Source organism: Harpegnathos saltator, unplaced genomic scaffold, assembly GCF_003227715.2.
Source record: "Harpegnathos saltator strain DR-91 unplaced genomic scaffold, Hsal_v8.6 scaffold71, whole genome shotgun sequence".
Taxonomy (NCBI): Eukaryota; Metazoa; Arthropoda; class Insecta; order Hymenoptera; family Formicidae; genus Harpegnathos; species Harpegnathos saltator.
In genome coordinates this window covers 73,743-96,163 of record NW_020230549.1, presented here as the reverse complement: position 1 = coordinate 96,163, position 22,421 = coordinate 73,743, and the positions used below count along the sequence as shown (strand labels likewise).

At 40.9% G+C, this 22,421-nt stretch overlaps 2 protein-coding genes and 1 long non-coding RNA gene across 7 annotated transcripts; 1 reads left to right on the top strand and 2 right to left on the bottom strand.

Annotated features, from left to right (window-relative positions):
- Window positions 1–40: 40 nt before the first annotated feature.
- On the bottom strand, window positions 41–8,393 carry Isha (Insulator su(Hw) mRNA adaptor). The gene is made up of 15 exons (XM_011149183.3): window positions 8,120–8,393; window positions 7,358–7,486; window positions 6,976–7,267; window positions 6,679–6,866; window positions 6,326–6,598; window positions 6,089–6,241; window positions 5,761–6,008; window positions 5,506–5,691; window positions 5,212–5,345; window positions 4,915–5,123; window positions 4,436–4,613; window positions 3,997–4,311; window positions 3,463–3,690; window positions 1,779–3,182; window positions 41–997 (listed from the first exon to the last, which is right to left on the bottom strand). The coding sequence occupies exons 1-15, from the start codon at window positions 8,147–8,149 to the stop codon at window positions 63–65; spliced, it is 4,902 nt and encodes a 1,633-aa protein (XP_011147485.1). The 5' UTR covers window positions 8,150–8,393; the 3' UTR covers window positions 41–62.
- A 1,978-nt stretch (window positions 8,394–10,371) lies between these two features.
- On the top strand, window positions 10,372–15,166 carry Tpr2 (Tetratricopeptide repeat protein 2). Of its 2 annotated transcripts, none has more exons than XM_025305742.1 (12): window positions 10,372–10,501; window positions 10,601–10,699; window positions 11,144–11,232; window positions 11,437–11,561; window positions 11,622–11,810; window positions 11,884–12,002; window positions 12,070–12,223; window positions 12,323–12,487; window positions 12,668–12,833; window positions 13,006–13,152; window positions 13,238–13,387; window positions 14,648–15,166. In XM_025305742.1, the coding sequence occupies exons 2-12, from the start codon at window positions 10,605–10,607 to the stop codon at window positions 14,671–14,673; spliced, it is 1,425 nt and encodes a 474-aa protein (XP_025161527.1). In that variant the 5' UTR covers window positions 10,372–10,501; window positions 10,601–10,604; the 3' UTR covers window positions 14,674–15,166. The 2 variants fall into 2 exon arrangements, with proteins under 2 accessions (XP_025161527.1, XP_011147484.1); XM_011149182.3 differs by lacking the exon at window positions 14,648–15,166 and adding an exon at window positions 13,506–14,552.
- A 2,880-nt stretch (window positions 15,167–18,046) lies between these two features.
- On the bottom strand, window positions 18,047–20,903 carry LOC112590092 (uncharacterized). 4 transcript variants are annotated; one of them, XR_003113992.1, is made up of 4 exons: window positions 19,711–19,810; window positions 19,415–19,607; window positions 18,599–18,776; window positions 18,048–18,205 (listed from the first exon to the last, which is right to left on the bottom strand). It is a non-coding gene; the product is annotated as an uncharacterized LOC112590092 (long non-coding RNA). The 4 variants fall into 4 exon arrangements; XR_003113994.1 differs by lacking the exon at window positions 19,711–19,810 and adding an exon at window positions 20,613–20,903 and having other exon boundaries at window positions 18,047–18,776; XR_003113993.1 differs by lacking the exon at window positions 19,711–19,810 and adding an exon at window positions 19,823–19,981 and having other exon boundaries at window positions 18,047–18,776.
- Window positions 20,904–22,421: the final 1,518 nt, after the last annotated feature.

Genomic DNA, 22,421 nt, shown 5'->3' with positions numbered 1-22,421 from the left:
ACTTTGGTAATTTTTTTTTCAATATCAATTTTCTTATCCGTTTTTTTTTACTCTTCTTTCCCTTATAATGAATCCGCCTGCTGTTCCATTGTTTGCTCACTATGATTTTCACTGTCGTGCCCTATTTGTTCGATCTGCACCGCACTTAGCTGCGCTGAATCCTCAGCTGGAATGAGTGTTCCATATTCACATTGTCTCTCTTCATCCTGCTGCTTTAAGGCCAAATCGTCGCTGGAGAAGCGATCCGCGCCAATTTCATAAAGATTGGCCTCCTGAACGCAGTCATTCCCATAGCTATGACCACCGGCAGCTTCACTGTCTTGCTCGCCGATCTGTACGTTAGTTAGCTCATTCTCTCTGTCACTTTGCATCACCATATCTTGCTCCTGAGTCATCGCCGACTCGTCCTCTTGCATCTGCATCGGATGACTTGGTTGATCGACAGTAGCTATGGACGGAGCTTCGTGATCAAAATTGTCTTTCGTCCCGAGCTCCTCGCCATGGTCTGAAGTTTCCTTCATTTTGCTCTCAGCTTCCTCCGACGGCAATATTTCATCCACGTCCGCGTCTGTCAGCGGCGGACTAACGTTTCCCCATCTGGATTTGCGGTTCCGATTGCGATTTTCACGCTCGGATATGTTTTTGTAATCTTGGTGCTGCTTCGTAAGCAGCTTCTGCTTGTCCCTTGGTAAATGATTCTCCCGCTGTCCGTGAATTGCGTCGGGTCCACCTTCCTGCCCAGACCATGACGTGGATGGCCCTCCACCTTCTTGATTTCTCCATGGCCCGTCGGGACCATGCATGGCTGGTGGACCCATTGGACCGAATGGTGGTCGCAGATGCGGACCTGGACGGCCACGCATATCGTCGAATGGTGGTCGGAAGAAGGAGTCTGCTTCTCTAGGATCGAACGGCGGACCTCGTGGTGCAAACGGCGGTCTCATTCCAGGCCTCATACCTCTAGGACCCATACCACGTGGATGAAACATTAATGGACCTGCAAGAAACGCGGCATGGTGACACTCGCGCGAAACACAGATGTAATTGAGACAGTGATTGATAAAGCAGATTGTTCGTGCGTTATGTCACATTTTATCCAAGCTGAAATATCCAGATTTCCAACTTCAGCATCAAAAATTTGATATTTCTTCAATATAAATATTATGAATGTCCTCGAGTATTTTAATTAGTTTTTAGAAGCAAATGATTTAATTTGCATATATAAAGATTATAAATATACATGCAATAAGTTTTTAAGAAATATATAAGAGAGAGAAACAGACAGACAGACAGACAGACAGACAGACAGACAGACAGACAGACAGAGAGAGAGAGAGAGAGAGAGAGGGGGGGGGGAAGAGAGAGAGAAAGAGAGTACAAGCACACTTATGTGTGCATGTGCAATACATCTAAACGAATAGAGAATATTTCATATTTCATAAATATTATACATACTAAAAGCTGTTATCTGTTGCAAATATATATATAGAATAATAAAAATGCAGATTTTTTCTAATATATTCTAATAAATTGAACGTTAAAATTTTTAAAGCACAATATTCACTAAAAATTTTTTTAAATTATGCACAATTAAAAGTTCACCTATATCTCACACAATATTTTCGCTACAAAAATGACTTCTATTTTACATACGAAGAAAATAATAGCAGGTATTGAATCACGTATAAACACGTATAAACTTTTTAAAGATGTATGTCGTAAAATACATACACGCTCACATGCAAAACAATTACAAGAGAAAATAATGAAAGTCTTACCAGGCCCTCTAGCTCCACGTGGTCCGAACCCATCAGGACCAACTGGTACTCTCGGCCCCTTCGGACCCATCATTGGCATTCCGAATACAGGTTCTATCGGACCGAAGAACTCTCGCCTGCGTGGGTCAAAGTCAGAGCGCTCGTTGTGACCTCTGGGATCGTAGCCGTCCTGTATCCGCGGATCGAAGTTGTCGCGTCTCATGTCGTACTCGTAACGTTCGCGCTCGTACTCGTCCACGGGCGGACGACGACCGCGCACTTCCGCACGGTCAAATTCTTCTCTGGCTGGACCGAGTCTAGGCGGGAAAGGTTCATCGGCACGTGGTCCGTTGTGGCCTACTAGCCTGCCACCTTCGAAATCTTCCGGGAACATACCGGGTTGCATCCTGGGATCAATAAAATCGTCCATTTGAGAGTTCCTGAGCCCGCCGCCGCGGGATGGGAAATTCTGACGGTCGCGATCGGTGAGACCGCCCCGCTGTTGGAAATCTCGCGGCTCCTGAAGTGCACCTCCGAAAGCACCCGGGCCACGCGGAAAGTCCGTCCGATCTGGGAGTACCGCATTGAACTTGGGAAGATCCATCAGCGCGATCGGCATGTCGCTAGGTCGTCGTCCTCCACCTCCTCCTCCTCCTCCTGCTCCTGCAGCTGCTGCACCACCAGGACTCTCTTCGAAAGTCCTGTCGTTTCGGTCATTATTACGTTCAGTACGATTGCCACGAATATTCCTATCCATACGGTCATCCAATGGCAACGTGCCATCCGCCAACTGTCGTAGTCGATCGGCTAAACTAGGCTTCCCTTCTTTCTTCGCCAGACCTTCACCGCCTTCCGGAATACTTTGATTTTGTGCACCAAGCGCCTCCGAATGTCTTGGAGCATTAGTCTCTCTGTTGTCCCTGGGGGCTTCTCGATTTTCTCTATCTCCGCGTCTCTCGTCTCTTTCTCGGTCACCACGACTATCACGATTGTCTCTTCGTCGATCTCGACCGCGATCGCGTCCTCTCCCCCTGTCCCTGCTACGATCCATTCGGCACTCGCTCATATCCATACGATCGCCACGATCTCGCTCGTTCCGATCTCTTCTCTCCCTATTCTCCCTATCACGTTGGTCTCGTTGGTCTTTGTATTCGCGAGCCTGATCGTTTTCCAAGCGGATCTCAGCGATAAGCTGATCGCTAAGATTCGGCTTGTCCTTAGGCACGTTGCTGCTCAGACTTTGCGGCATCGCGTCTTCCATCTCAACGTCCATGTCGTCTGAGTGATGTTGCTGCTGAGGTAGTTGCATCTGCATTGGCGGCACTGGACCCACCCCATATGGCTGCCGCAACATCGGCAAGTTCGGCATACTCGTCTCTGTCGTGGGCGGTGGCACGCCAATTGGTGGAACATTGTGCGGCATACCTGCAACATTCATAATTCCATCTCTGAATAAGTGAAATAACTATTAAATGGTAAGACACACAGGAAATGAATAGCAAGACTTCTTTCATTATTTTGCATCATAGAGAACTGAGTAGTGCAAATGAAAAATTTTTTCCCTTAACTTTTGAAGGTCATATTAAGATCATTTTGCCTTTTCTTTTTTTAATAGAGCATTATATAATAATTATATAATGATAATTATTATTAAGTTATATATTCTACCAATGAGATATTATCTTTACTAAAGAACTATACATACCAGTGGAGTTCGGCTTATCTGAAGGTGCAGCAGGTGCAGGTAGTGGAATCTGTGTTAATAAACCTACACCGACACCTGCACCAAATGGCGGATTTACCGGGGGTGTCAGCATCGTCTGCATCATACTAGGTGGCCCCAATAGACTTTGCATGTTAGGTGGTGGAACTCCGATCGGGACATTCGACATTAATCCATGCGTCATCTGTATGCCCATGTGGCTAATTACTCCTGTATAAAATTCACGATGTTTAACAACTGCAAACATTACAACCTATATCTATATATGTGTGAATCCTAATAAATCAAATATTCTTCACCTATTATTATATGTTTGAATACAGAAGTTCTTACAGACCTTTTACCATAATTTATACTTAAAATTGTATCATGTAAGATATGTTTACAATCTTATCCTCGAGTATTTTTATACAACATGCACATAACCAAAGTGCGAAAGAACAATTCATAATTATTCTCAAGATAGTGATGAAAGCAAACTATAAGAAGTTATAGTGATAAGTGACGTAAACTCACGTGGTACTCCGGGCATTGTAAATGCCGGTGGCATCATTTGTAACTGCGTATTTGGAGGAGGCAACAATGCAGCCGAGGTGGGCGGTCTGATTGGCGGTGGTTGACTGGTATCGATCAATTGCTGCTGCTGCTGCTGCTGTTGTTGCTGCTGCTGCTGCGAATTGGCCGACGATTGCATGACGTTCACGATACCATCCGTTAAGGTAGGGATAGGAGCACCGGCATTCGCAGCAGCAACCATCGCTTGTTGCTGCAATTGCAATTGTTGCAGTTGCTGTATATCCGCACTTGTACCACCAGCATGCTTCAGTTTTCCTATAACACAAAAAAATTTTGTTCGATAGATGTATATTCTTTTAGTCAAACTATATTCAACTTTTACACCGATATTTTACGATCTGTTTATTTACATGTGTATATTAAAATGAAAGAGACATACCTTTTAAACTGGGTGGTAATGTATCTTCGTCTATCATGCCACCTTCCTCTAATAATTCTAGTTCTTGATCGGTAATGTTGGTTAATTTATTCCAGGGAATATAACTGACGCCTAGCTCTACTTCCCAGTAATCCTTCCATTCCTTGCCTTTAACGCCTTTGCCAGGTGCCCACGCTAACTGTAATTAAAAAATATATTAAATGCGACATGCTAATTATTGTAAACCAACAAATTGTTGTGGAAACGAATGAAAATATATTTAATGAGAATAATTGTATAATTCAATGTATAATTTAAAACATAACTTTACGCAATTAAATTTGTATAGATTGTTCTGTAAAAGCATTTGATATGTTTTTAATAAGTTCTTTTAATATTTGTTTATCTAACTATGAATTAGAAACAAAAAATACGTTCATTATATTTCAGTATAAAAAATATTACATATATATATATCAATACATATAATCATTACTTACTGTAATAGCTTTCCCTTGCATTTTATGGTTTTTCAATTTTGTAAGTGCTCGGTATGCATCTTGTCTTCTATTCATACATATGAAAGCACAACCTCTCGGCGGAATTAAATCAATGCTAACAATATCGCCAAATTCTCCGAATGTGTCAGACAATTCTTCCTGATGCACGAGTTTCGATAAATGTCCCACCCAAAGTGTGGTACTGCAAACTGCAAAACCAGAAGTTCAATTTTTATTATTTCTTACATAAAATAAGATATGTATCTAAAATTCTGCTTCGTATCTCAGACCACGTACCACTTAATTTATCTCGAACTATTGGTGGTAAACCACGTTTGCGTCGTTCTCTCTCTTTCTCTCGTTCTTCTTCCGTCATTTTCTCCCGACTATCGTCACGTTTCCTATCACGACCTCGGTCTCTTGAGCGAGATCTATAACGTATATATTTGTAAAATGTGTAAATTAACAAGTTGACAACATGAATAATTCATCCAACAATCATTTTGCCGCATTAATATTCCTCAAATTACGATTACAAATAGGATGGAAATAATCAATTCGGTTCAGAACGGAAGGTCAAGAGATATTTACCTTCTTCGTCGCGATCTGCTCCTAGAGCGAGATTTTCTATCTCTATCACGATCTCTATCTCTGTCTCGGTGTCGTGGGGATCTAGATCGACTGTGATGTCGGTATCGTTCAGGCGATCTACTTTGCGAACTCGTGTTCTCGCAATTAACAATTTCTACACTGCTACTATCACGTCTGGCACCATTTCTATAAAAGAAGAAAATGTTAAGAAGGAATAAAGCTTTGTGATTAGATATATTATGACGAGTAGTTTACCCAGAGTAATCTTGTGTTTCTTGACGTTCGTCCAGCAAAGGACTTTTTTGATTTTGATGCGTAGACTGATTGATCTGCCTAATACTCGATAACGATTGTGAAGTATATGGCAGAGCTGGCGGATAACCAGGTGGTGGCTGGCTCATGTCTTGTATCACATTACTATTCACATTTGGTGTATAATTTTGCGCATTTGGTTTCAGAATGTCAGAAGGTTTTAACTCGCACTCAGATGCAAATGGAAGGGTCTGAAACAAGAAAAAGAAACAAAGCCGTAAATCGTGCAAAAGGGCTATTAAGAAAAATTCATATTAAATATATAACATACAGAAACAGTTTGTGCTAAATGCTTATCGAACTCTTCTTCTTGTTGCTTCATTTGTTGAAGTTTACGCTTCTTCTCCTCCATCTCGTGTTGAGAGGAGGAAGCCGTTACGTTGCTTTGCATACTTTGTTGTATGGTCTGCAGTTGTCTGAGAACCTGGAAATAACAGACGTTATACATACAGTGATAACATTGAAGTTTACTATCACTATTATCTAATCTGTAGTATTTAGTAAATACCTCGGGATTTGCAAGTAACAATCCTAGACTTTCTAAACTGTTATTCGTCGATACTGCATTATGTTGAGTGTTCGTCGAAGTGGCCGCGTTTGGGGAATTCGTCACAACGACATCGTCATCTTCTTCCTCACCATAGTCGAAGTCTAACAGTTTCTTATCAAACTTGACAGAACTCTTTGGTTCGTTAGCCTCTTGCTTCTTCATGATTAATTCTTGCAAATGTTGCAACTGATCGATAAAAGAGGCATCCACCTGGCTGGGGTTAGACTGACCCTATGCAAAAGGAAAATATAAAATTGGACAAATCTTTTATCATATTCAACATAATACAAATATATATGAAATAATCTTACCAAGAGTTTATTTGCGTTAACTAAATTGGCTGCTTCCATTTTTGTTTGTGCAAGCCATACAGGATCAATCGTTTTTCCAGGAGGAAATAGTTTTGGATCCTTCACAGCATTTTTAATTGCAGACGGAGGTGTCTTAGAAACTGCACTTACATTACTTATATTATTTCCAGCTGACGTATTTAATGTACCTAATAAAATAGATAATTAAGGAATTAAAACTATTTGCGCAGTACAATATTTGAAAATCTTTTGTACTCAATTCTATTCTACTGATATGTTATATTTAATACTTCATACCATTGCTATTTACTGGCTGTTCTTTATGTATTGGGTGGTTTGGATCTGCTAGATCAAAAAGTGGTTGAATAACTTCTGGTGGAAAAACTGCATTCTTTTGCCATAAATTCAGTACACGTATAACTTTGCTTTTATCTTCCTGTGGACATTTTAAAAGATTGAGAAAGGTATTTTGCATATTCTTTGCAAACCTTGGAGCAAATACATCTTTCTCCATTCCAAACTGATGTCTGGATTGTCTAACAATTGAGTCAATAACATACAATCCTGGTACTTTGTATTCAGGCTTGCACTAAAAGAAAAAATAGAATATATTTATTAAATATAGTGTATATATCATAATTATATCAATTTAACAAGACCATAATTTAAATATATTTACTTTCTGAATGAATTTTTCCACGCTTTGTACAACATGTTTATAGAATTTTATTGCTTTGATAGCTCCCCGTGTAAGTGAATTCATCTTGGCTTTCGAGATAGGTGGTTTAACATCATAAAGAGCTGAAAGCTATAATAAAATAACAATTAATATATTTTCTTGATAAACCATATATATATATATATATACATATATATATATACATATATATATATAAGTTCGAAATAAGAGGCATTATTTTTATAATCATCCTTTGTATTTTCTTCTCTAATATACAATCCTAATATAGAAGATACAATATGCATTCCAACAATGTAAGAATCAATGTATCGCTGCGCTTGCATTTAAGTTCCAGTGTATGCGTACAAGATGGTGCATGAGCCAAAACATTGTTTATACCTTATCTTTATAATATTCCAACTAAAGAATACAAATAAATAGGTTCGACGACTACAATTGTTCATTTAAGTGCCCTATGAAAACATGCTACATAAAATTGCAAGGGGCGTTCGGATCGCAGCGAATCGCGATCTCCCTCTTTCCCCTGGTCTTTGGCGAAGAAAGTTCGTCGAAAAGATACGTTCCGGACAAGCGAGATCTAAGACCGTGCGGTTTCTTTTAAAGGCGAATTGATTTCAAGTAAGGTGAAGCGGTATGAGTTGAGGTGGACGAAGGGGAACAGAAAGAGGGCTAGTTGCCCCTACGACGGTGACCTCTAAGACGTGCGCGTACAAGTGGAGGTTCCCTGGGGTAGTCACTTACCTCCGCATTGAATGCCTTCACCGCGTCCATTGCGGCTGAAGGAAAGTACTCGCGTACTTAAGATATCGTGAAGCTTCACGCGAGTACCGTCACAACACAATACCAACGTTTCATTCGTGGTGAAATTTGCATCTCTTCTTCAACACGCACTGTGTGGCCTATCCATACCATTCAAGATGGCAGATCCGTGATGATTCCCGACACGCATCGCGGGGCGGCCTATGAGTGACGTCACACCTGTCGTTCAAACGGTCGGTAACGCGGTTCATATCCTCCTTCCGTGAGATAATCAGAAGGAACGAACGATGATCGAAGGGTCGATCTTTTGTGATTCACTTTTTGTTAAAAAAATATAAATATAAAACTTTTACTGTTATTTACTGTTGAAATATATATGAAATTATGGAAATAAAATGTATATATGTAGAAAGATTATCTACCTTGCAATAACGTAGTATATATGAGCTGAGAAATTATTAAGAATAGAACTTTAGGTTTAAATATTTCAAAGATAAATGTTTTATGGCTCCTGCACACAGGACGCGGAAACGCTTGCCGCGCGGTGGAAGTTGGAGCGATCGCCAATCAATGTCCTGCTTTCCTCAAGAGCTGGAAGTTTATTACAGAATAGCGGCACGTTGATTGGCTATCGTGCGAATTTCCGCCGCGCGGCAAGCGTTTCCGCGTCCTGTGTGCAGGAGCCATTAGAAAAATATAGAAGATTCTAGAATGTTCTGCCTTCTAGAATGTCTTGTGCTCTGGCCCTTACTCTTACAGCTAATGTAGACGAGCCTTTACAGCCTAAAGGCCTATCCAGACAAACTTGCATAAGCGCGTAACGCATATGCATAAGGAAATTGACTAATCGTATATTTAATACAAAAAATATTTTTTTACTACATGGATCATAATTGGTCAATTTCCTTATGCATATGCGTTACGCGCTTATGCAAGTTTGTCTGGATAGGCCTTTAGGGCCAGAGCACAGACTTCTGCATAACGCATAATACACAACGCATAAGAGAATCAACCAATCAGAGTTCTTCATTTCTGTCCTGAGGAGGGAAATGAAGAAAATTAATTGGTTTATTCTCTTAAGGCTCGTTTACAATAGCTGTAAGAGTAAGGCTGTAAGGCTGCAACGTAAGCTGTCAGCGAATGAAAATATTTCATTTCGTGTCTTGCAACCTTACAGCCTTACTCTTACAGCTAATGTAGACGAGCCTTTATGCGTTATGTATTATACGTTATGCAAAAGCCTGTGCTCTTGCTCTTAATCTTACAGCTAATGTAAACGAGCCTTTACTTCTAGAATGTTCTACAATGTTCTAGAAGATAAAAACAGAAGGCCGGTTCATTTTGTTTGCACTGCTGAACTGGTGTAACAAGTTGAAGTGAGAAAACCTACGTTTGTTTCACTTTAACTTAATGCACCAGTTCAGCGGTGCAGACAAAACGAACAGGCCCAGAGACAAATAAATCTGCTCTTTTTAGTTAACTTAGGTTGCATTTTATACGTTTGGAGTGAGAAAACCTATGTTTGTCTCATTTTAATTTAATGCATCAGTTCAGCAGTGCAGACAAAACGAACAGGCCTAATGCCATTAGGAAATATCTAGTAGGAGTAGCGACACTACCGAGTCCCTTCAGTAGTCACAAGCCTTTCTACAAGACTGATTGGTAGATGTCCTAAGCGTAAGCATTAGATTATTAAAACAATATTTTCCGAGTTGTATTTACTGAACAAAATAACGTATGTACATATGGTATCTTCCTATATTCTTCCGATACTCACAAATCAAACATTGAAAGGAAAAGGAGCTCATCCAGTGTAGCGTTAGTGCAGCTAAAAAGAACAAACTTAAGCCAGCGGCACACGGTGCTTGTTTTCGTACTGGATTGCTTGCTGGATGAAAATATTGCGTTGTGATTGGTACATTCCGAAGATGGATGGAAATGCACCAATCAGAACGCAGTATTTTCATCCAGCAAGCAATCCAGCACGAAAACAAGCACCGTGCTGATTGCTTGCTGGATGAAAATACTGCGTTCTGATTGGTATATTTTCGAAGATGGATGGAAATGCACCAATCAGAATGCAATATTTTCATCCAGTAAGCAATCCAGCACGAAAGCAAGCACTGTGTGCCACTGGCTTAAGATTGCGTTCCGATATTCACAGCTAGCACTGAAAATCTATAGTATATGTGACATAAAATATATATTTTCAGTACTGCCAGTGAATATCGGAACGCAGCCTAGCAGGCGCTTCGGAATAAAGCGTTGGCAAGTGTGCTTACTAACCAACGAGATTACAACGGGGGAGTACGTTTTATCGTGTGTCGCCATTCAGTACGTGGTGCACGTTATTGCATACGTATTGTAAGTTCGTTTCTCGTAAACGCCAACGATAATATAAAAGCCCCGCATACATAGTACAATATATTTGGTTCCTCATACATTTTCGTTTTTCGTCTCAAGAAACATGGAGGCTATGGCGTCGTCTGATTCGGACATCAATGTTACCTCTACCTCAACGGCAGATGAGAATGTTGAGCAAACTGGTGAGGATATCAAAAAGTAAGTTGTCTAGCAAAAACCATGTGGTCGTTCTTGAATTCGCACTCACTATAGATAAATTTAGGTGAAATAAGAAATTTGATTATATTAAGCAGATTATTGCATAAGACATTCTTTGGTGGAAATATCTTACAACCAGAGTTATATACACAAGAATGATATTGTGCACTATGTACCGAATATCAACATGTTACTGTGTTTATTAACCTTCTTACATCAATTTTCAAATTCACCATGCAAATAATGTCAGGATTTGTAAATAAGGATAAATAAAATAAGTTTCAGCTGACCTCATGATGATGATTCATTGTTGACTCAACAATTTATTTTCAAAATTAGCATCTTTATCAAATAATGTAATATATATAAATCAATAAATCAAATGTTGTTATATGTTTTGATTACCTTTTGTATAACTTGCTATTGTAATTTATATATTTATAGATTAGCAGATTCAAAAAAGGAAATTGCTAATCAATATTATTCTCTGAAGCAATATAAGAAGGCACTGGTTATGTATAATGAAGCCCTTTGTAAGTATTCTATACTATTACATAAGTTATTATAAGTGTTATATAAGTACATAAGTGTTATTTACTTAAACATTAAGGAAGAAATTAGAAAAAAAATAATGCTCATAATTTATAATTATAATACTAACAATTAATTACACTTGGAGATTTTTTATAGCAATAAGTTTTGTACTTATGTATATAATGAATAAAAAAATATTTTAGCGTTGTGTCCTGATGTGCCACGCTATTATGGAAATAGAGCTGCTTGTTACATGATGCTCAAACAATATAGAGATGCATTGGCAGATGCTAAAAAATGTATTCAATTAGAACCGAAATTTACCAAGGTATGTTTGTTATTTTTTACAACTATCAATTATCTTTTAATTTTCTTATTTAATTTTCAGGGATACATAAGGGTGATCAAGTGTTGCTTGGTTTTGGGTGACATTGTGGAAGCTGAAACAATGTTGCAAAAACTGCTAGAATTTGATCCTGATAACAAAGCGATAACAGGAGAACAAAAAGATTTAGCATATGTAAAAAAATATTTTGAAGATGCTAATACTGCATATAACGCCAAGGATTATCGTAAGGTAAATGATTCATTGTGATAATATTTTTTATCAGTGATTTATTATATATTACAATTACTACATCTGCCTTTAGGTTATATATTGCATGGATCGTTGTTGTGATGTAAGCACTTCTTGCACACATTTTAAACTAACCAAAGCTGAATGTCTAGCATTCTTAGGCAGATACCAAGAAGCTCAAGAAATTGCAAAGTAAGTCGGTTTGTTGTAAATGTTGACATGTATAATATAACATTTTAAAAACTGTATCCTTTCTCAGCGATACCTTGCATATTGATAAGAATAATGCTGATGCGATATATATTCGTGGAATGTGTTTATACTTTCAAGATGATGTTGACAAGGCTTTTGTCCATTTTCAACAAGTATTACGACTTGCGCCAGATCATGACAAAGCATTAGAAATATATAAAGTAGGTAATATAAGAAATTAAGAACCTTCATAATTTATACCACGTCATTTTATAGTATGAAATATTAATATCTTTTTTTACATTTTTTCTCTTTTGTAGCGAGCAAGATGTCTGAGAAAAAAAAAGGAAGAAGGCAATGCAGCATTTAAAATGAGACAGTATCAAGAAGCATATAATATTTATAATGAAGCCTTATCTATTGATCCACAGAATATTATGACTAATGCTAAATTGCATTTCAACAAGGCAACTGTAGCTGCTAAGGTATACCTTATACATGTGCATTATAAATAAACATTTATATTTATGTTTAAGATTGAACATATATAAATATTTATATGATAGATTTTCTTTAATTCTTTTTGTTAATTATAATATAATTGTATAATTGGTTATGTAATATGTGATAAAAAATGAATAATTATTTGATGTTTATATTTTTAGTTAGGACGACTAAAGGAATCAGTGACGGAATGTACTGAAGCTTTGAAACTTGATGAAAACTATTTAAAAGCTCTTCTCAGACGAGCAGCATCTTACATGGAACTCAAAGAATATGAAGAAGCAGTTCGGGATCTTGAACAAGCGTGTAAAATGGATAAGACTCGTGGTATGAATTCAATTTTCTTATTTTTTATCTTTCTTATTTACTCTGTTATTTCTTCTAATAAATCTATGAATTATTACAAAACTCCTCATAAAATCGAAAAAGCCAATAGAATATTAGAATAGGTTAGATGGTTTGATATGTTAATAGTATTAATTATTGAATATTTTTGTAGAAAACAAGCGATTACTCGCAGAAGCGAAATTAGCGTTGAAAAAATCTAAGAGGAAAGATTATTACAAGATTTTAGGTATCGATAAGAATGCATCTACTGATGACATCAAAAAAGCATATAGAAAACGTGCCATGGTTCATCATCCAGGTAAGGAACAAATCTAATAATTCGTTACTTCTATGAGTAATTTTAAGCATGTGTTTCTTAAAATTACGTTATATCTATTTTATAGATCGTCATGCTAATGCGACCGAAGGAGAAAAGAAAGAACAGGAGAAGAAATTTAAGGAAGTCGGAGAAGCTTATGGCATTCTTTCGGATCCTAAGAAACGATCTCGCTATGATCGTGGTCATGATATAGATGATAATGAAGGTTTCCAAGGTTAGTACTTGTATTTTTAAAATTTGTTTTACATACCAAATAATTAAGACATATGTATTCCACACACATACACACATACATTTCTTCACTATTAATATTTTTGTTTTTTTTTTTATAGACATAGATCCCAATGCCATGTTCCACACTTTCTTCCAACAAGGAAATTTCCAGTTTCAAGGAGATGGTTTTCCAGATGGTTTCTCTTTTCAGTTTGGTTAAAGACATTTCCAAAGAGGTTCATAAGACGTCGGTGTACCTAGCTATGTACATGATATACTGTCCTATTTTGTAAAGAATGCATCGAATTTTGTTGAGTTTTTATATTTACAATGTTTGCAAAGTAATGTCGTCATACGTTTATGTCTCATAAGTTGGATTATGAAACGGAGACATACATTGCAGCAGCTTTAATGGATATTTATTTAAGCATGACACATCATATAATTGTAAATAGGAAACTTAGAATTCCATTGAATTATGATATACGATAAATTTATTTAATGGGTTAAGATAAAACATTGGGGCCCTAATGCCAATGCGTAAGTGCAATTTGCAGACCCAAAACACATTCGTACTTGATGAAACTTTTATGAATATACAAAAAAGAGTAAGGACATTCCAATCTGTTGAAAAAATTTCGATGTTCTTCTCAATAAATCTCTATTTTAGATTTGCACAGATAACATATAAGATTAGATGTTGGACAACTTGTAATCATGTACGTTTCAAAAGCATGAGATGAGAATCTTGGCTTTTAGTTACCTCGGTATGTTCGCCAGAATTGCTAATATTTAGAAGTTCACAAAATCGAAGATTTATCTTGATTTCCTTACTGCAATGCAGTATACTTCGTGTATTGTTCGTACGATAACGTTTGTATTCTCTCAAACGTAATACCTATAAATACTGAGTTCTTCAGTTTTAGACCTATTTCCATATATCTCAGTAAGAGAGACCCTCGTGCGTTATAATAAAATAATTGATTGAAACTATATGTGAATTATAGCGATCCTTAAACGTTTGTCTTGCGATGAAACTCGCTTGACGCGTTTTCTTGAATTACTCATAATGATTCTAAGAATATATTATTCTCGTAGATTTTAGAATCCGCAATATATGTACTCATTCCACGTATCTTTCTACAAATATATAAATCCGAATACAAGTCTTTCCTATATTTAATTGTATAAATTGTTAACATATTAATTAACATTTAGAGGAAAAACTGAATATGTGAAATGGTGTGCCGCACTCTCACAGGCACTCACAGGGATACAGCGGCGTGACAACGAAAGACACGGACGACACTTCTTTCTGCGACCACGTGGTAGCTTCTTGCCGGAGCCGAGCAATTTCAACGGTCACTTATCTTCCTGTCCGAGAGCGCTCGTTCCTCGCTATCGGGAGTGGACGCGTAGAAAGACAAAGGTGAAGCAGAGCAGGGACAGAGGAGGAGGAGGAGGAGGGAGGAGGATACAAGGAGACGAAGAGAGACCGACCGCGCTTCGTGGTGATGGAAGAAAGAGCAGAGGTCGGGAGGGAAGTTTGGAGGTGACTCTCAGGCGTGGAAAGTTTCGAGCGTCAAGGCAATCCACTCGATCACTCTCTGGGGACACTGAGAAACCCTGGTTCCTCATATACTTGTACACATGCACGCGCACGCGTACGGCTACGTATTCATGTGCATTCGATCTGGCGGAATAATACTGAACCTCTGCACTTGACTTCGAGAAGGTGGATGTTTTGTGAGCAATAAAAAATTAACACTCGTTAGAAATAGCCAATTGTTTCTACCAAAATGTCCGAAAAGACTTGTTTATAATTCGTTTCAAATTTCTCTCAGGTCACTCTCAGGTCACGGGGTCTGACGAGCGTCGCATTAACATAATCACGTTTATGCGTTTTTGCTTTTCTTAACATTCGTAATCGTCGCGATAAAGAAGACTGGGATCATCATTCATACCGGTTATCTGAGAGAGAGAGAGAGAGAGAGAGAGAGAGAGAGAAATTTCCCTGACAAGACTCGTTGATTCGTCAGCGATATCCCGATATCGCTTTGTGACATCGCACGCTCGTAATCGTCGAACGATAGGAGCCAGATCCAAATGCACGATATCGGGCTCACGGTTCCCCAAGGCCGTACGTCCTCGGACGCGTGAAGCTCGTAAAATCATTATCAGAGGCACGCATCGTTGCGTCTAAAAATAAATCAATAGAAACAGGGTAGGGGAGAAAGCCTGAGAAATCTTCAGACCGTTCATCTCGGTACGATAAAGTCCTTGCTGAAATGCCTAAAGCTTGAAATCCATCGCGGAATCGATCGTGGAGGAAGAATTTTCAGAGTTCAAAGCGGAGAAATCTCGCGTATATGTGAAGACTTCCTGTATGTCAGATTTTTTCAAGATATATTGAATTTGTACTCAGTCGTTTAATTTCCGTTTCTATTTAGAGGGGGGGGGGGGTGAACATCCCCGATTTCATCGATTTCAGCCCGAAGACACGGGCTTCGGCCCTTCGAATCGCGATCGCGTTCGACTCGTCGCGCAAATTAAGGCAAGCACGGCCCGAGAGCTCGGTCGTGCGTGCGTGCGTGCGTGCGTGCGTACGTGCGTGCATTCATGCATGCATGCGTCGCCCGTTCGCGCGTGCGAGCAGCTCGACGCGTGCTGAGAGCCCGAGGGTGATGTGTGGGTCGGCGGTTGCAGGATAGGGATGAACGAACGCGTGAGCGCGAGGGGTCGAGAATCGAACGAGAGCGCGAGCGAGCGTTGGCGCTGTCATTAAACCGCAAGCAGAATTTCCGACCGCCCGATTCGACACGCGTCGCCCCGTGTCCCCCTTCCCACACGCCCCACACACCGCGACCCCCATTCATCATAAATGCAATCAGATCGTATTACGCGCCATTACCATACGCTCTACCCCGTTCCAGTCTCCATCCCCTGGTCGCAACTGGTCGCGCCACCCTCTTTCTCCGTCGACTTGCGCGATACAAGCCCGGAACTCATCTCCGCGCTCGTAGCACGGGCGAAATTTGTGAAGACGTCGGCTGCTGCGTCGAGATTGACGCGACGAGTAAGGAGACGGAGTCTAATTAAGCTTTGATCGCATCGATTTTCAGTGGACCGCGAGCCAAGAGACCCGTATTGGTGAGCCTATATTATTTTGTATCTTTCCCAAGAGCCCATTTTTCATAATATTTCGTAATATTTCGCGTACATGCGTGTTGCTAATTTAACGTATCTAAAAGAACAAATCGAGAACTAATAAGAGGATCTTTTTGTAACAGAGAAGTTCTACCGAGTAATATACGCATGCCGAATTATATTATTTTTTAGTTGAATTTATATTCGAACCTTTTTAGAGATCAGCTGTTATTAGTCGAAGGAAATTTCGCGCAATCACACACAGATCGAGAGATCGAATTGATACGTGCGATTGAGGTAGATCGATTCGACTCGGTTCGATCGTAGTGTTCAATCTGAAACAGTGGTGTCGCATTGGTTCCGTTACCTCTCTTCCGTTACCGAAATAATCGGCCATTTTGCCGGTGGCGCCGTTCGAAATTGGAGTAAGTATAATGTGCTCTCAATTATCGTGAATTTACTTGTGATTAGATCGCGATAGCAATAGATATATATATATATATATATATATACACAAGTCGCGGTATTAAAAGTGTCGAAGGATGTTTCGCGAGATCGCGGAAAGCTAATTAATATGCGCATTTCGAGATTGACCGAACTGCGTGCTTTATAACCTCGATTCGATCGTGGTGCTCGACCCGAAAGAATGGTATCGCGTCGGTTCCCCCCTCCCCCTCCCCCCGCTCTTGTTACCGAAATCAACAGTCATTTTGCCATGCGGCCATCGTTCAAAATCAGAATAAGTAATATCGCGCGTTCGGAATTTTCGCGATCTCGCTCGGGAACATTGCAACAAGACAGGAAATATCCACGTCGTGTTATCGGAAAGTTAATAGAAATTCCGCACGATCGCAAATCGCGAATCGAATTGATACGCGCGATTGCGATAGATCGATTCGATCGACTCGATCGTAATGTTCGTTCCGGAACACTGGTGTCGCGCATTGGCTCCCTCGCTTCTGTTACCGAAATAAACGGCCATTTTGTCGGTGCCGCCGTTTGAAATCAGGGTAAGTGATGTCGTGCGTCAAATTTTCATAATTTCGCTGGTGAATGTTTCATCGCGGTAGTAAATGTGTACGAATCGCGCATTATTAGGGGTGTCGGGGAAAGTTTCGCGAGATCGCGGAATGCCAATTAATACGCGCATTTCGGGGCATTTGATCGAAGTGTATAACCTCGATTCGATCGATCCGCGAGAACGGTGCCGTGTCGATTGTTACCGAAATCAACGGCCATTTTGCCGTTGCGACCGTTCGAAATCGGAGTAAGTAATGTCGCGCGTGGAATTTTCGCGATCTCGCTCGGGAACGTTGCAACGAGATAGAAAATACACGGGCGTCGCATTATCGGGAAAGCCGATGGAAGTTCCGCGCGCGATCGCGGAGTGCCAATTAATACACGCGCATCGCGATTAATCAAACTACGTGTTTCGTAACCTCAATTCGATCGTCGAATTCGATCCGGCAGAGTGTTAGCGCGTGTCGCTGCTCCAGTTAATACAAGATATGACTCACTAGATACTTCGAAACGTTTATAATTAGTAGCATATATGACGATATTAATACATGTATCGTTAGTACAGACGAATCGTATATCAACCGCTTTGAAGCTGATGAGTCGTCAGGTGGATCGCGTTCGCAATCAGCAACTATGTTTACTCCACGATCTCCTGAAATTCGAGTAAGTAATGTCCTGCAAAATTTTCATGATCTCGTACGTGAACATTGCATCGCGATAGTAAATACACGTTAATCCGAAACACCGAAGGAAGTTCCCCGTCAGTGAAGATTGCCTAGCGCTAATTAATAAGCGCGATTAATCAAAATACGTGTTTTACACGATTCGATCGTGGGTTGTTGGTCGAATCGGAAAATAGTGTCGATTTTGATGTTTTCGTTATTGAGACTAGCGGCAATATTTGCACTGTGATCTTTCAAAATGTTGTACTAATGTCTCACGAAGTGTAACGGAATAACGAAATTACGTTGTTCGCGAAAAATTTGTCGTGGCGGTGTGAATCGCGTTATCGGTAGTGTCGAACAGACTGCTAATTACTACGCACGCGATTAATCGAGTTTCTCGTCTTGTGTCATCTAGTTTCGATCGCGCGATGCTGTTCAAATCGAACGTCGACGTCGACGTCGGCGATGTTGGAGTCGTTGGAGATGATGTTCCAGAGGATGCTCGCGCATAATCATCGATGACATTGGGTCGAGTGTGGCGTCGAATGGACTGTCGGACTGTGACAACAAATCACACAGTACAACAAGTAAGTTATTAATTAAGTCCTTATAATAGTAACATCGGTAATTAAGTATACGATGCATTTCAACATGTTGCACTTATGCCGTGTAGGTGTACGATATTGTGAACAATATGATGAAAGATGTAAAATAGTAAAAGTGCCACTTAAAACCGTCTCGTCCACGTGTCCCAATCGAGAAAACGGATTTCTTCGTTTATCGTTGTCGACAGATTGAATGTTCTCTCTTATAGAAGTATCGAGTATATCGCGAGACGCACGATACGTAGTGCCGTTTCGTTCGAAGAGGCAGCTCGCGCGCTGATGATCAGTTAATTGGGCATAGAATCGCAGAGGGATTGAGTTAGTCGGCGATAAGCGGCGTTACACAGCCGAGAGACGTGATGGACGGCGAGCGCGAGTCTATCATTGAATATCACGCAGGACTGAGGCGTGCCGGTTTTAAGTGGCGAACACCTGTTAGTAGAAAAATCGTCGTCTTTGCACGAAACACGAAACGTTCTGAGCGTGTCGACTACAACATGCGGCACTCTGACGGAATATAAATTTATGCGTATTATCGGAAAAATCAGATAAATTCGCCTTGTGAAAATTGTGCACATTATCGATCGTTACCATATGTAATCCATATGTAATTTATATCACATGGTGATGGTAGTTCCTCCTCTCTCGTATCTCATATTTTTCCATTTTCCTTTTTTTTATCTTATCGTGTCACCTCATATCACGTCACGTCACATCAACGTTCGTGTTAATTTCCAACGGATTCCGCCTGCACCGGTAGATTAGTCGGAGAAAGCTACGCCTTCTGGAAAATATTTAAATCGTACATAAAATAAACTTACATAAAGTATATTCGTATAAAATGTAGCGAAAAGACATGTAGAAACATTAAAGATTTAGGAAACAACCGGCAAAATGAAGGATAAATTTTGTAACGAGTATGAAGAGTATGCGAGACTTCCGAGGCATTCTGTTACACGTGTAGCAGCCGTATATCCGCGATCGCGCGCCAGTACGTACGGACACGTCGTGCGACGACGCCGACGTTGACGGTGACGTCCCACAGGATGTTCTACTTAACCCAGAAAATGGCGGTGGAATAGAAGCGAGGTGCGGCGACGGGCGTCCGCTTTCGCGCGCACGTGTATGTGTGTGCGTGTGTGTGTGTGTGTATACGTTTGTTCGCGTCCCTGTCTGTGTGTTGCGACGCGAACTGGAGCGATCCGGGGTGCAGGCAGGGTGGCATCGACGCCGAGGGACGGACGGAGTGGTCCCCGTAGTTCTGATCGCTTCGAAACCACCCCCTGCCCTCCGAGTCCCTCTCGCTCACCTCGCTTGCCGATGCTTTCATCCCGCTCGAACGGTCGCGCGACACGGTACAGTGCGCGAGATAGACGCATGTCGCGTTAAATTGTTAACATCCTAAAAGAAATCCCGCGGAAAGACCTTCGTGTTTAAAGTTCAAGTTTTACGCATCGCTCATTGTCGGAAATTATCTCGCAATGTCGAGCGCACATTTACGCGATTTAAAAACTCGTGTGCAAACTCTTGCGACATCTCTTTGTATTTCTCGAAAGTACTAGAAGAAATCATCGCAATTAATCATTTAAGACGATCGCGTCTTTAACAACGATGGCATCGCGCCGATAATCCTATAATTTTTTTAACTTTACAATCGCGCGGCTCGCGGTTATAAACAAAAGCAGTCATTTGATCGAATTATCTGATAACGTATTCGAGAGATTTTGGAATCAGCCTCTCTCGAGACTCTCTTTAGAGCTGCGACTCACGCGTCACGCCTCGCACTTACCCTCCCTCCTTTCTGCGAAAATCGCACCCCCTCGACAACCGTCTCCACGTCATCGCTGAAGCACAGTGTACACGCCCGGTGTGTGGCACTGGCGACGGCACGGCATATCGATCACCCCAACCCACCCCCAACCATTCGGTGCGGGTAGCACCAGGCCAGAACTACCACGCTTTCGTCCCTCGCAGCCCCTCGCCGCTCTCGCCGAGGGTAGTAGAGCCACGAGCCTGCCTGCCCGCCCCTGATAACTCACAACTCGCCCATCCATCCACTCCCGCGGAGAATCCGCCATCCCCCGTTTCGAACCCCCTTCTTCCATACTGTTGCTGCTACTGCTGCTGCTGCTGCTGCTGCTGCTGCTGTTGCTGTTGCTGCTGCTACTGCTGCTGCTGCTGCTGCTGCTGCTGCTTCCTCAAACCCCTCTGCCGATCTACCGAGCAACCACCGTCACCGACTGACGGAGCTATCGGGCTCTCTCGTGCATCTGATGTTTGTTACGCGGTGGCACGCGCTGCTCCTCGTCATCGTCATCCCCGCACATGTCGATTCTCGCAAGGGGGTTGATCCCGTCCCCCGGCGTGCCGATACGGCTCGATACGTTGGCCTTTTTTGTTTTCCTCTCTTTCCCCCTCCTTTTTCTCGTCTACTTGTTGTTATTGTTGACTTTGTGTTATTTGGGCGAGCTTTTATACACTTTGCTCGTTGGAATTGGCCCGCTTAATTAGAGTCTAGTTAATTTAGCAGAGTTTGTGGATTTATTTAAATATATTTGCGGAGACAGAGACGCGGAGGTTCAGCGAGAGTTTCAGAATTGAAATCTTAGAATGAGGGCTACATTCTTAATTACTATTTCCTTACTTTTTTCATAATTCATCTTGTTCGTTAATTAAATAATCAAATAATTTCTTTCAATTTCGATCGCCGGTCAAAATTCTTAGTTTTTTTCATGTACGAAGTTAAAGTCAAACTCGCGCGTGATTGCAAGCTAGACCGGAGACTTGCGAAACTTTTGGGGGTAAAGTGACGGGCAGCCGAAGTCGGGTGTGCCTGAGATCAGCATGCTAACGATGTATCCTCCCCTATATCCGAGGGATGACGCGTGCATCGCGTCTGGCCAGAGGATCAAAAGCGATCGCGCGTGTCGTTGATTCCCCTTTACTCTTTGATACTGCGAGCACCAATTTCGAACCGATTTAAAACGCTAGTGGTGTTGTTGCTTATGCGACGCGCTTTAACCCATATATTTTTCATACTCTTCAAAGAATAGAATTTTATAGACGACCAGTATTTTCCTTAAAAAGAAATTATCGGTACGTAAAATCAGTTTTACTTTACGGGCCATACAAGTGATTTAACGATCAGTAATTGTTGAGAAATAAGCTTCGAGGCATCGTATTAAGCAGTGTAGATAGAAAAGATATATTTGTAGTTTAATTTCATAGAGCATCGTAATGAATTTTATTGGATTGCGACTTGGCTACAGATGTATTTAATATTAGGAGCGCCACTTTCCCGTGTCGTCTTTTCTTCGCCGCTAATGTGACCTTGAGCAAAGCTGCAGTTTGGGATAGATAGAATGTACATTGGAATGTACGTAGGTTCAACCTTGATTCGTCGCATTGCCAGGAATCACGCTCGTAAGCTGCAATTGTGCTTGGCCGGAGGACATTACGTCGAGTTAGTCCGTGGCCGCTCGCGATATAGAGCTTAACCCGGCGTCTGGCTAAACCACCAATTTAACAGTAGTTAGTATTCACCGCCTTCTTGCATTAAATTCCGAGCCTCACGGTCCCATTAAACGATCGTTACATC